This window comes from Helicoverpa zea, chromosome 8 (assembly GCF_022581195.2).
Source record: "Helicoverpa zea isolate HzStark_Cry1AcR chromosome 8, ilHelZeax1.1, whole genome shotgun sequence".
Taxonomy (NCBI): domain Eukaryota; kingdom Metazoa; phylum Arthropoda; class Insecta; order Lepidoptera; family Noctuidae; genus Helicoverpa; species Helicoverpa zea.
Window position 1 is genome coordinate 5,335,882 of NC_061459.1, and position 14,578 is coordinate 5,350,459.

Consider the following 14,578-nt stretch of genomic DNA (forward strand, 5'->3'; position numbering starts at 1 on the left):
ACTAATAAGTTTACACCACAACCTGAATTTATAATCTAAATATGTAAATAAGTAGGCACATTCATGTGTTTTATCTCTCTACGTTAATAATATGAATTCATTTTCGATTTGCGAACACGTATTATTATTTATCTTACGTAAGAAATAGGACCGGATGCTTTTTAGAACATATGTACTTATATCTGCTCAGCTAAACTTTTAAGTCTTGGCTAACTAACGTTGAAATAGTTACATTTACACTACGAAGAAGAAAATCTTCATCCATCTAATATAATAAGGAACCCGCATAGCACCAAAAGCCCACAATTCAAGTTATTGGAAATTAACGTTGTGTGTATGCCATACCTTTGTGTTGTACATTATATTATGTTTGTACGAAATTGAGATATTTACATAATTATAAATAAAAAAATGTTTACGTAAGTCCTAATAAACACTCCATGTTTCGCCACTTACGTCCCTGAATGTGAAGGCGTAAATAAAGCATTGCTAAAGGGACACTTACGTGATGTAATTGGTTTCATTTACCTTTACGCCCATCGAATCGTGGGCTATTGAGGTAAAGGAACCACCCCGCCGCACAATTGAGCGTGGGAGCAGTCGCGGTGGCATTCACTAATGGACGCTCCAAATCATCTTATTACTTTTGTATAATTGTCCACATTTTTTTGCACTCGGTACGACAATGAGATTACCCGTGCCACACAATGGCGACGTCAATACAATCTTTGCACTTTTTGCCGACTCAGTAGACATTTTTGGGATAAGTATATTTATTGCTAGCAAATGATACTTTTTATATTTTCCTTGTGGCATTGTAGAGGTCACTCCTGTTTCTTATACCATCTATTCGAAAAAACACCATAGCGCAATATTCTCAGGAGAACTCTGCCAATGCAGAGTTTGGCGTAATTAGAAGCTCCCTCTGCTTGCATGGAAGTATGCCAACGCAAAGGTTTTCCTCCGTTCTTATTGTCATCAGAAAAGTTGGCAGAGAAGAGTGGAGGGCAGTGTGGGGCGGGAGCGCCACCGAGGCGGCGGCGCCCAGGGCGAGGGTGCAGGTCACAGCACCAGGAATGCGAGTTCGCCAAGTATCACACGCCCAACATGAGTTGGATCTTTTTTAAAAGGGCGCAATTCCTGGAAGCGTCTCTCGAGCGGCCGGAGGCTGGCGCTCGGCGGCCATTGTGGCGCGGCCGGCTAGTTTTGATCTTATTGTTAATGGGACGCCAAGTTTTTTCAACCGTGTTCGGAAAAAAGGTATCATAAGACCCCAGCGGAAACGTTACGGACCCTTGTGAAGTAAAATGGATATGTTCTACGAAGGAGGTGTTATTTTAATCGTAGGTCGGCTTTGTTGTTCAGGAATGTAGATGGCCTGTCATAATTTTAATGGGCAGTTTCTCAGACATTCTATGAACCTGATGGTGCACACGTCCTGAATATTCATCAGGATTCTATACTGCAACCGAGCTCATACACTGGAATGTAATCATAAGTAACTATCTGAATTACCATTTATTGTAATAACATAGTGCATTATCAAAACATTGAAAGATTATTATGAACCTAATGTTATTAATAAACATATCACGTGAAAGAAGTGTTGAATTTCACGATGATTGAATGTACTCACAATAGCTGCTTTATAAACTTTCACTAGACTAATACTTACGTGACTGTGAAATAAAGAGAGCATCCAAAATATTTAATAATGGTGCGTAGATATGCGGGTCTGAATGTTCACCTTTATTTATTTATCTTTCCCAATTCTGTGATCAATAAACTGGCCTTTTCGTCTTATGTGCAGCGAAACAATAATGAATGCGCGGTACCAACTCGCTGTATGTGGAGGCCACACACGATGTGCTTTGTAATGACATAATTGCAGTACGCCGCATGATAAACATTTTAAGAGTCGCGAATACGCGTTTTATATAAAAATTATCTGGCTATGTACAGCTTGGCAAAAAAGAGTGTGGAAAAAATGAGGTCAGCACTATCGCACCTGTGGCAACCCGGAATACTACGACTCACAGATTTTGATATTTGTTATTTTTGGAGATATTCAATCCTAAGTAGGCGATGTCAATGGGACACTTCAACGTCCAGTATTAACGATGTTAACAATTTTTATTTGATTTTGATTTTTAGTTCCAACTGTCACCGCGTCAGACTGTTTTTTGCCAAGCTGTAGGCATCCACGCGAATTCACTGCAGCGTTACCAACCGCTCTTATAACGAGTTCGGATTCAAAAGAGATCGATTTTGGTGTAATACTTATTCACGTCTGATAGCGAGCGCACTTTTTGTGTAAAGATTAAATTGAATATCGTTGGAATTTAATTAACGAATGCACTTTGTTCGGATGTTATCGAAAAATGGCGTTCAGCTATCTCTTTATGTTTTAAAAGCAACCTCACTATCACCTATGACACATATTATAATTGAAATAATATAATGTTTTGTTTTACTTGAACGCCGATTTTGTGGAAAAAATTAAACATTGATAACACGAACTTACATCATACCGCACAAGACGTTATTCTTGGCAGAAATTCTTCAGAACAATCACGTTTTAGGTCTGCATATCCACATTATCCCTTAGGCTGCATTCCAACAACAAAGTGCAGTAAGAATGCGGTTTAGATGCAGGCAGTTTGCAAGGAACAACTGCATGAGAGTATTAGAGCAACTGCAACTTGTCTAGGAATGATCATACGAACGATCTATGTATGTGCTGAACGTTTGCATGCAAATTGATTACTTTATTAGATACTTACTACAGTGACTCTTTTGCACATAATTTTCTAATAGGCCTGATTACCCCCACTGCATGATAATTTTCAATTTGGCAAGGAACATAAAATCTTCTAGGAATACTGAAATGAAAACACCAAGACATCGTGCTTATGTTATGTCCATTATATTTTCCAATTCATAATATATTAAGTCAAACGAAAATATAAAGCTTTCCGTATGTTGAAAAAGTACTCTCTACATATTAAATCAGCCCTCGACGCGATATTTTTAACACTTAGCTGTTAGAAGTAATGATAAATAATTACAGAGAGCTGTAGTTTATAGCAACATTTGTCTGGCTTGTGGTACCTAATTAAAGCGGTAAACTGCAGTTCTGATACCGTAGGAGATAGTTCTCCTGATCCCGTTACCAAAAAGATATGGGTGGATAACTTTTAACCAGCTATTTATACTAAAGGGCATGACTTTATTATTCTTAGGACCGAAAAGAATCTAAATTCAAAATAAAATAGCTTATAGACGTAAAAGTAACTCATTTTCTTAACCCATTTTCAACCTTTAGAATTGGCCAATACGTGACAGCGTGAGAGGCACGAAGCAAGGCGAGATCGTAATTTACGCATAACTGATCCAGGGATCCCTGCTTTATTCGGCTGTCCAAATAACCTATCTACACCCGATTTAGCTTTTCACCCAGATGATGACAGGAAAATAAACAATATACTTAACGTAACAACAAATTACGTTTATCAAGACTATCAGATTATACTGTATCGAAATGTAAGTATATCTTGGTATGAATTCGATAATATTTGAGCCTTTGTATACCGGTTTCAAAGTCGGACCGAGGATTTGAATGTCTCGAAATTCTTATAACGAATTCTCGACGTTGTCTCCAAGAGAAAACTGTGTCTTCTGCGTAACTGTGATTTGGATTTCAACGGACAATGGCCAGATACGCCAAGGTCAATGCGCAAAATATGGACCTTAACTATGGAACTTATTTTGCAGAAATACCATGGGTACATAAGACCTTGACGAAAGGAACGAAAAGGACATACACAAATGAAGTAATTTCGATTATTTACACGGTTAATCAAACTGTGATGTCGCACTTTTTTTAAAACAGCTCGGGGCTACACTTCCCATCTCGCTCGCAGGCAGAGCATAATGAGCGGTTGTTAAAATTATGAATGGAACATCTTCCGAGAACCGTGCTTGTGTGCGAGAGTAAGCCGATCGTTGAACACTGCGCGCACGCACACTAACGAACAGAATTCTTATCGAGGCGGCATGTGTGAAAGCCTGCTTGCCTGTACTATCTGATGCTTATTTGATTTTTATTCTGGAATATTCTCTAACTTACCTGCGTACCCTTTCTCATATGCATAAAAGCAATCATATCATATGATTCAGCGAAATCATTGTTTCTCCAATATCACCCTGAGTGGAACACTGCTAACCGTCATTTGTCAAAAGTAAAAATGTTTTCTTGCAAGTTTCTCGAAAATTATGTGAAATGTAGTAGAGTTACTTTACGAAAAATATATTGAGATCAGTGAAAAGAAAACAGTAACAAACATTGATCCACTAATAATCGTATAAGAAGGATTATGTTGTCAAAACGTGCTAGTGTGCGTTTATATGAAGGAATTTTAAGGTCCAATTACGAGCCGCCTTCCATTAACAACTTTATTTATAGTGGGATGAATAACTTGCGGCTTTTTAATCAATCATGAGGGGTACTAAGTGGCATCCGGTGTGCAGGACAATTGTCCAATAACTGCTGATCACTACGGTGTAAACTATGCAACGATTTTAGTTCAGCTTGAAATAAAATATACGCGCAGACGCACACCGTAGTTCACTTGACCCAACAAATGGAATGCTGTTCCGACTAGCCCTTACAATAACAAAACAAAAAAAACCGGCCAAGTGCGAGTCGGACTCGTGCACGAAGGGTTCCGTAAATTACAGTTAAATCAACCTATCTCAAAAACTATAAGAGATACTTTGATCAAACCAAAAATCGTTGAAAGAGTTAATTAGCATGCATCACCTCTATTTTTTTTAGAATTTTATACCCCGTAGTTATAAAAATAGAGGGGGGGGGACATACTTTTTACGACTTTGAGAGCTGATATCTCAAAAACCGTTCACTTTAAGAAAAATGTTTTTTAGAAAACTTTATATCATTTTAAAAGACCTTTCCATTGATACCCCACACGGGTATGTACATCGAAAAAAAAAATTTCATCCCTCAGTTACATGTATGGGGGGCCCCACCCCCAATTCTTTTTTTTACTATTTAGTGTCATATTTTTGTAGCGGTTCATACAACACATATTCCCATCAAATTTCATCACTGTAGTACTTATAGTTTCCGAGTAAATCGGCTGTGACAGACGGACAGACGGACAGACGGACATGACGAAACTATAAGGGTTCCGTTTTTGCCATTTTGGCTACGGAACCCTAAAAAGGGTTCTGAAGGCAAAATCAGTTAGAAACGTCGATCATTTATTAATGATTTAAATGACATTCGATAACTTTCATCTACGCATGGTCAAATATTTTAGAAAAATATTTTTGAGCGAGTCAAAAATATGATAATGGTTAAGTCGCGTAGGGAGGTCTTTCTTCGTAATTTCTTTGATTGATAAAGGTGAACCTGCTACCCCTATAGTCGGATCGAAAGTCTTTGCGGATCGTCTAGAGCTGAAATCACTCGCATCAGTTTTCTTAAGAGTTTATACTGTTCAGAAGGCAGTCGCTCTGTATACTCTAGAAAGGACTACTACGAAAATATGTAATTCGTGCTGTAATAAGCAGACATATGCTTTAGTTTATAAGAAAACGTTGTTTGGTCATCCGGTTTAAATTTTGTTTTGTTTTTTCAAAAAGGGGATACCACTAAGTAGCACTACATAGTCATACATAGTAACACAAAGACGCTTTTTCTGTCCCTGTGTCCCTATGTCCTTTCTACGGTTAAATCTTCAAAACTACGCAACCGATTTTCATTAGGGATTTTATCAGATAGGGTCTTTTAAGAGGAAGGTTTATGTGTATAATACATTAGAGAAATACTAATTTGAGAAGTTACCGGGCAGGCCAATAAAACCGAAGGTATAATAGACTCATTATTTAGTAGATACCTAAGAATTATAAAATATCGAACAAAGTCTAAAAGTAGTACTTAAAAGTAATAAATAAGGTGCACACGTGAAATTTCCACTTTACGATTCACTTATCAGCATATCAGCTGAAAATTAAGATTATGCAAGAGATTAAAGTAAAAACCCTAAGAATCATTAGAGTAGATAGTCTATCGTTGGGAATTTATCGTTCAAACCGGGTTATTTATAAATATCAATTAAACAAATATAGACCATCATTAACTCTCACATCGAATTTTATAGAGGTGCAGAAAGTAAGAGAATAAATATTTATAACAGATCTACGAGCATCTCTTCCAACAATTTATCACAAGTAACTGAAAATAAGCTTGCTGTTGCAAGCAAACCTATTTTCAGTATGCGAAGCATAAGAAAAGGTTTTTGTTCCTCCTCCTTGATTTAACAAGTCGAAATTCAAGGATTTTCATATTTGTTTTATATAGTGCGCGGTATGATTGAGGATAAGATTAGGTACAACATAATTTCAACGTCAGACACAGAAGGCTTAATTCAACGGTATGAAAGAAATCCTGTTGTTATTGAAACTAATAACTCCTAATGTGGACTGCAAGTATACTGTAATCGGATAAAAGGACCAGAGCGTAGCAAAAGAAAATCTGTTCATTATGTTTTCGGATGATTAGTCGAGATAAGGAACTCGTAATCTGGTTCCACGTAGATAGTGAAATCCGCCCCATTACCCGGGTTCGAGTGGCCAAAGGCGGCCGACCACCGCGCCGCTACCGCCGCCTGCGCACCGCTCGCCCAAAAAATACCCCGAGACGTAACATAATATTTCCCAAGCAGCCTTTTATTTATTAGCCGAGCAAGACGCGGCGCCGCGACAACTCTACTTCCCAGAACGGAACATCGACGTGTCGGCACAAAGCCGTTACACATATATGAAAAAACAATATTTATGTCGAAGAAAAAATTGGGATACGAAGAGTATTTATCTGAGCACCACCGTGAGCTATGCGCTTTTTGTTTAGACCCGATTTGCAGGAATCCGCAGGTACCGCCTAGCGTGGAGAAAAGTATTAATTTGTTAAATGACGACCGAGGGGCGTGGTCATTGGATGTTAACGCTAGTTAGCAACCTCATATTATATGCACTTATGTTTTTTTAACTTGTTAATGTTACTATTATGATCTCGACATGTAGGGTCTACTCAGCACACTAGGATGGTTTTCACGTCTATAGAAATACATTTACACTTGGGCGCACATGCACGCTACTCGAAGTGAGCTTTACGGTTATGTGAGAGCAAATGCTCATGAACTCGTACACAATGTGCTAGATCTACAATTTTGATTGAGTCTGTTTTCAATGACTAAAACCAAAGTTAAATAACAATTAAAATGAATACTATAATGCTAATTTTGTATTTTCACATGTACTTAAAAGAGCTGCATTTGCATTTTTTTTATATAGTTCCGGATATTCATTTCATCCCTTAGGCCTTAGAACAATTATAAAATAAATCAGCCATCCTTAGAAACCATAGAAAAATAACAAAGCTCCCCAAGAAGTAAATTATAATATCTCCAGCGCAAGATGAGTTTATAACTGAGTGGAATGTTTTATCCTTTAGTGAGATTCCCATGTAATTGACTTCATTAATGGTAATACCTACGCTTGCCATTTAAATCGTTTATCGCCAATGAAAGGCACCCGTTGAACCGGTTTCATAAATAACAATAAAAAGCGTCATCTTTTGACTATGGTCTGCGTTACATTTTTGTGGGCTATTTTTATCCGTGATGGTAAGTATACGCAATCGAATTAGAATATGAATCATGTGAATCTTACTGAAATGGAGATCCTGTTGTTTTGGAATAAAAACTGTACGTCTATTGACAAACTTTACGTCATCTGAAACTAATGGGGGCGTAACGTCTGAATAATGGCGAGTACACACGTGCGTATATGATCGATATAATTCGATTTGTTGAGCATGTTTGCACGGTCGTAATTACTATGCATGTCTCAAAATGAAAGATGAAACATGCTCATCGAACATGTCTACATACGTGTGAACCCACCTTAAGATACAACGCAGAAAGTCATGTGCTAAAATAGGCACATGCAAAAATTTTGAGAGACAGTGTAGGTTTTATTTATAGACAGGCGATGTTATCGTTTTTTAAATGAATATCGTGTCGCGCCTAGTTACTGAATGCAGTATGAGTTCACAGCCAGTTAATTGAAAATTCAAGTCATCATCATCATCATCATCATCATCTCAGCCATAGGACGTCCACTGCTGAACATAGGCCTCCCCCTTTGATCTCCACAGATATCTGTTGGAAGGGACCTGCATTGCAAAATTCAAGTAATTCTTGCAATTTAAATATTGTTACTCTTTTGAAAATTAAGAAATTATTTTAAACTAGCTTCTGCCAGCGGTTTCACCCGCATCCCGTAGGAACCTTTGCGTGAACCCGGATAAAAAGTAGCCTATAATAGCCTTCCTCGATAAATGGGCTATCTAACACTGAAAGAATTTTTCAAATCGGACCAGTAGTTTCGGAGATTAGCGCGTTCAAACAAACAAACAAACTCTTCAGCTTTATAATATTAGTATAGATAACAAGTGGTTATATATAGTATTCGGTAAGGTTAACTAACATAATAAAATAACAATTCCACTGTCATCTCGTCTCTTTGGAGATGATCTATCAATCACAACTGCAAAATATTTGGCTTAATGGATTCCAATTATGTGGGAAAGACGGGACAGATAATGACTGACATCTAGGTAGAACTATTTATTAAAGTTTTACTGAGGAATGCCCAGCCATTAGCAATCCTTATTTTGACATATTATTAAAACAGTGTGTTCTTCTTGTTAAACTACCTAATTATGATGATTCTATCGGGATAATTTTGTCTTCGTTCTTTGACTCAAATTAATGTTACACGGCCGGCTAACGAAAACGAAGAAAATTATTATATTCTGGAGTTTGACCTGTAAACTGTAACAAAGAAGGTTCGATTTCAACTTGTCTATTAATCCTAGTATAAGGTTGTAGTTTAACTGAGCCTACACAATCATAACCTTCGAAATATAAGTGTTAACTTACTTATAACTTAAGCGGACATATCCTAAAATTCCTTGATATAATAATTATTGTCGTATAACACCTACACTGTTCCAATCTTCGATCAACAAATGCATTGAAAGGCCTTTTTCCAATCAATTAATTCCAAAGCCAGGTAACTTGTGTTAAAAGGGATGCAGCTACAGGTTGATCCAAAAATAAATCATTTATTCCAATAGTGATCACAATACCTCTTCGGAAAATTTTGTAAGGATTTTTCTGAGAGATTTATGTTAGTGCCTAAAGAATCGAAGGTTATAAGTAAGTACCTAGCAGGATTGAAAATGGCTAGTGCATGTTTGATAAAGATCTAAATAGGTAACAATTTAAATACTAAAGTTTTTATCGATTGGTAAATAGGTATTGTGTTTCGTATCTTACTGTCTGTTCGGTTCTCGTGTACACTAGGTAAATGCAAAAACGTAAACGCAAAGGTGAACATGCTATTAATTATATTGAAAACCGACTCATAATGACGGGGTAAACTATGATCAAGATAAATTAGCTGAAATCTAAGGAGGAAAATTGATTATAAAAAAAGATAATTCACCTGCACTTATAAAACTTAAAAATATCCAACACCTACTGGCCGTTATCAGAGACCGCATAACTCGAAATAGGTAAAAAAGGTCAGTGGCAAAAAGACACACCCTGTACATGTAGGGGCCGTCAAATCAAAATAAGAAAGCGCCACGTAAACTGGCGGAGTGAATGCACTTGACACCGTAATAAATAGAAGTTGCGTGAACAAAGGCCGGCGGGGTTGCGCCGACCCGACGCCGGCCAGCGGTAAGCCGATTGTCATCCAGACATCCACCTAGCAGTAATCTCTTTTTGTAGCAATGCCGATATATTAGATACGTTTTTTTCCGTCATCTTTTGATGTAAAATGTATTTTATAGAAGCGAAACTTTATTTTTGTTTGGTTCACACGTGTCAGGTGATAATGACTTTGACTTTAGGAGATAGCGAAAAAATTTAGTTTTGTTACTAAATTGAGGTAAAGGAATTGGCATGCTTGGTAAAGAATGTTAACTGTTATAGAATGTTAACTGTTATAGAATGTTATTGTGTTTACTGTTTACAATTTAAATAATTTTCTGAGGCACTGCATTATTTTTGTGGGTGAACACTCTATGTTTGATAAAATTATATCTCTATATTTGATTTAGAATAATGTTAGGTATGTAGGTATCCGAATTACGTCCGAAAGGGGCTTTAGTTTATGCCGAAATAATTTGGGTCTACTTCAATAATAAACATGAATCAATTTCAATCCTATATTTGTGTCAAACCTTACTTAATGAACAAGCTCACTGCGAGTCACTATCACTGCCGGAGTAGCTCGCTAACAACGACAGTCCCGACGGTTTAGGAGTCACTTCACTTGAATTACTCTTACTAGCTACTTCAGTACTTACACTACTCGTAGAAACTTTCGTCTCTGTATCTTTCTTACTTCTCACTAAGTTCGATAAAGCAGGTTTCTTAACTCCTATGCTTTTGTTCCATGATTGCTTCTTTTCAACTGTTTTCTGCGGTATGATATCTATTCTCGAAGACTTCGCTGGAGGCCCCTCGTCTTCGTCTTTCACTTCCTCAATGATTTCTTCGGCAATCACCTTTTTTGATGATGGATTGTTGAATTTGATAGATCTGAAAGTTAAAATGAAATTGTGGTGTAATTTCGGCAAGATTAGAAGTTGTATTGTCACTGTGAACTGAAAACGCAAAAATGATAATTGATACCTAATTAAGATAGTGTCAACATAAGGCACGTGTTTTCGGGCCTAATGGGTTAGAAGCAGAGCAAAGGGCAAAACCCCTATCCAGTAGAAAAATACTATATATTCAAGCCAATCTACAAGCAGGATGTTTTCCATAGATTTTAGGCCTTTTCAAACTGCCAGCAAGGTTTGTTTTTGCATGACAATATAAGATTAACTCCATAAATTGTATAATTTTTACTGTCGACCGTTTTAATTTTATCAAATTTTGGAATGAGCAACAAACTACATTTTGTAAAACTGATGAAAAATTGTACATGTGGTTAACCTTTAAGTAATTGTTACACTCATAAATGTATTTTTAAATCAAATTGTAAACGAATTGTGTGATCAATTGTTGGTTAACCAAACAAATAAATAAATAAGTTTACTTCGAGAAAAGCCAACAGACACCATACTTTGCAGTTAATCGAGACTTTATTACGTCTATATTAGCCAGCAGAGATTCATAGTGCTGTTTTGTTCTCTGTTGTCTGATTGAGTCACATAGGCTCGCTATTATAGCAACACAAGCAAGCGTTGTAACGATAAACCTCTTTGATTCAATGCGCGTAACTACACTCATTTGTTTACACTATGACAATTTACTAGCTCACACGATCACTTTAACAGGAATATTCAATGTATCATAGTTTTGTAAAATCTAAACTACATGAAATTTTATTAATTTAAAGCTCTACTTACTTAATAAACTCATCATCCTCTTTCTCCTCTCTGGCCCTCCTCTCATCCGTTGTCTCTGGCTGGTACTGCTTGAGCATTCCCTCATAGTCTACCGCGTGCTGTCTCCTATTCAACTCCTTTAATTCTTCCAAGCTTTCTAGTGATTCTATCTCTTGTTTAGATTGCTCTGTTCTGTATTCTGAAATCATTTTATAGATTGTTATTAGTTATCCATAACGGAACTTATGTAATCATGATGATTTTAATATAGACATTAATCATTTGTCGAGGGTAAGTATGTACCTATTGTTAGAATAAAATATGTGAGTCTAGACTCTAGAGAATTTTATTATATGCTAAGGTGCTTAGGTGCTTGTGATTTACTAATTATCAGATTACAAATGTACAAATGGGTAGACAACTGATTTCTTTCATTAGGTAGCATTGTGTAATTAAAAAATATACTATACACCTGTTTAAACTATCCTTAAAATTATTTACTACTTATTATGTAGTTGTAAGTGTCCGGCCGGGAATGTATTTTTAGAAAATAATTTTCTATTTACATACTTAAATAAGTACAGAAGTGCAATAATATCGCAACACCTTTACATTTACATGTTATGCAGATCAAAAATTTTGCTTATGCTAATGTGTGTGTTTTAAGAATATTTTTGGGTCAACGGATTGCTTTTTGAAAGCAAAATTCTTTTATGTTTCAGTAATTTAAAGTCTAATAAGACTAGATTACTTTACTGCCAACAGAATTACAGGCAGCTATTTTATTTCTATAGTAGAAACAAGTGACTATTGTTTTTAATTATTAGTTGTTATTTTTATTTTACTATCTGTGTTGTTTCTTGTTTTATTCTGTTTTTGTAGTGTACCAATTAGAACATTTTTCTTTTTTCTCTTTCTGTTGTAAGATGCCAGCATTATTCATAAATTGGTTGAGGTCCACACAGTGTCCAGGCACTGTAATTACCTCATACTTCACCACAAAAGCCATTTAACAGGTAAACAGGAGTATTACCTAGTAACTTCATAGGATTATTAGCTTCTTCTTCCTTCTGTTCCTCTTCCTCCCGCTTGGCCTGCTCCTCAGCAAGCTTCAGCGCCATGAAGTTCCGAGTTGCACCGGCCTCTATCTCATAGTCTGTGTTCTTTGGGTCCGTCTTAAATGATATCTCTTGCAGGCACCTTGTGCACTGAAACATTATTCAAGAAGTATTAAGTTTTGATGTACCTACATGACTCATTACACTTCTAAAGTTATTTACTGTATGAGAAGTTGTTCAAGAAGCTGAATTGTAAATAATGGTAAAATATAATTGGTAATTAATGTTGTACTTTAACATATGCGTGATAATACGGTCAGTGGGTTGTCTTAGACTCAGGTGGTAGGTACAGATATTAACTAGTTATATGTCTGTCTTGGATTGTATAGATTTTCAGTTTATCACTCTGTTTCATTGTATAACTTTATCAGCCTACTATTATTATATAATAGAATGTTTGTGAACATGTAACTTTTTGAAAAGCGTGTCTATTTGTGGAGTTATGGAGTTTTTTGCCGGCTCTTCTCCATTAGACCAACTTTTTGGAACCGTGCAACTAGTCTAACGTTTCATAGGAGCCTGCAAAGGCCTATTTGAAATAAAAACATTTGACTTTGACTTTGTAAACAATGTTAAGATGAATGATTGCTTCTTACTTATAAAACTATAACTTACTTTGATATAAAACCTATAGATTCTGATACCAAGGTAGTCTTCATTTTCAACATCCTCCTTCCTGGCGTTGAACTTCTTTCCCTTGTAAATGTACTCGCCGCATGTGGCGCAACGCATATTGAAGGGGGCCATGAGTCGTACGGTATACTGGCGGTTTTTCGCCAGTTTCATACGAGGAATCTTCGACGGATCGAAATCCGGTGGATAGTATTTCTGCAAACATTACAATAACGGTTGTCATTCGCAGTACTGAACTGTTTTTAGTTTAAACACATCGCCTAAATGTAAAATAACGTCTACTTACATTTAATACTTTTCTTTCCGACATTTTTAGGCGCTAAACTATTAAATTAGGTTTATTGTGTAAATAAATAAAACACGTCGCGTTGCAACACGATTTAGTGACATTTGACAGTGACAATTTGGATTGGACGAGATTTCACATGGATTTCACGGGATGTCAGTGAACCACAGATTATAAATAGATAGAAGTGGGTTAAAGACGTAGGCCCTCGCCGGTAAAAGAATAAGGAGATGTATGTATGTTATGGACCATGTGATTAATTCGGGCATTATTAATAATGCCCGAGCATTATGAATAATGTCTAGCTTTATCGGGCCAAGTGATTAATAACTATCTTAACTTCATTATTTATCACATTGCACGGGCATTATTATATTGCTACATGACAGTTGGGCAATTTGATAATAAAGCAAAAAATTGAAGTTAGTGACGAAAACGTATCCCACGTAACGGTTGCCCGGGTAACTGGGTTGAGGAGGTCAGATAGGGCAGTCGCTCCTTGTAAAGCACTGGTACTCAGTTACATCCGGTTAGACTGGAAGCCGACCCCAACATAGTTTGGGAAAAAGGCTCGGAGGATGATGTGACGAAAACGTATCGCTGCAAAACCGACTCCACGTAGTCTTGTCTGTCCTACCCCTAGAGTGCAATTCAAAACCGCGTAAGTGTGGAGGGGCGAGGCGGCCTGCGAGCTGAGGCGCAGGTAGTTTTAACGCTCGCCGACGCGGCTGAGGCTGGCCGGCTGAGCCGGCCAGCAAGCCGAAGCTGCGGCGGTGAGCGTGAAAACCATCTGCGACGATAAGCTCGCATGGGACCGCCGGAGCCCCGCAGCACCGGAGCCGTGACAGAAGCCATGCTTGCTGCATGTTGCTTGCTTACATTTTAAACGTACTGAGTTAAAAAATTAGAAGCTAAATAAATAAATTTTATGATGTCATTTAATAGTATTTTAGAAGTTTACTGTTAGAATGCATGCTACAAATTTAGATGCTAAAAAATAACCATCATGCGGAGTTGTATTTAGAGCGGTTTACTTAGAAGATA

General features: G+C 36.9%; 1 protein-coding gene across 1 annotated transcript; it reads right to left on the reverse strand.

The window, feature by feature from the left end:
- Positions 1–10,313: 10,313 nt before the first annotated feature.
- LOC124632781 (splicing factor YJU2) lies at positions 10,314–13,678 on the reverse strand. The gene is made up of 5 exons (XM_047167741.1): positions 13,535–13,678; positions 13,231–13,443; positions 12,531–12,705; positions 11,519–11,696; positions 10,314–10,703 (listed from the first exon to the last, which is right to left on the reverse strand). The coding sequence occupies exons 1-5, from the start codon at positions 13,556–13,558 to the stop codon at positions 10,361–10,363; spliced, it is 933 nt and encodes a 310-aa protein (XP_047023697.1). The 5' UTR covers positions 13,559–13,678; the 3' UTR covers positions 10,314–10,360.
- Positions 13,679–14,578: the final 900 nt, after the last annotated feature.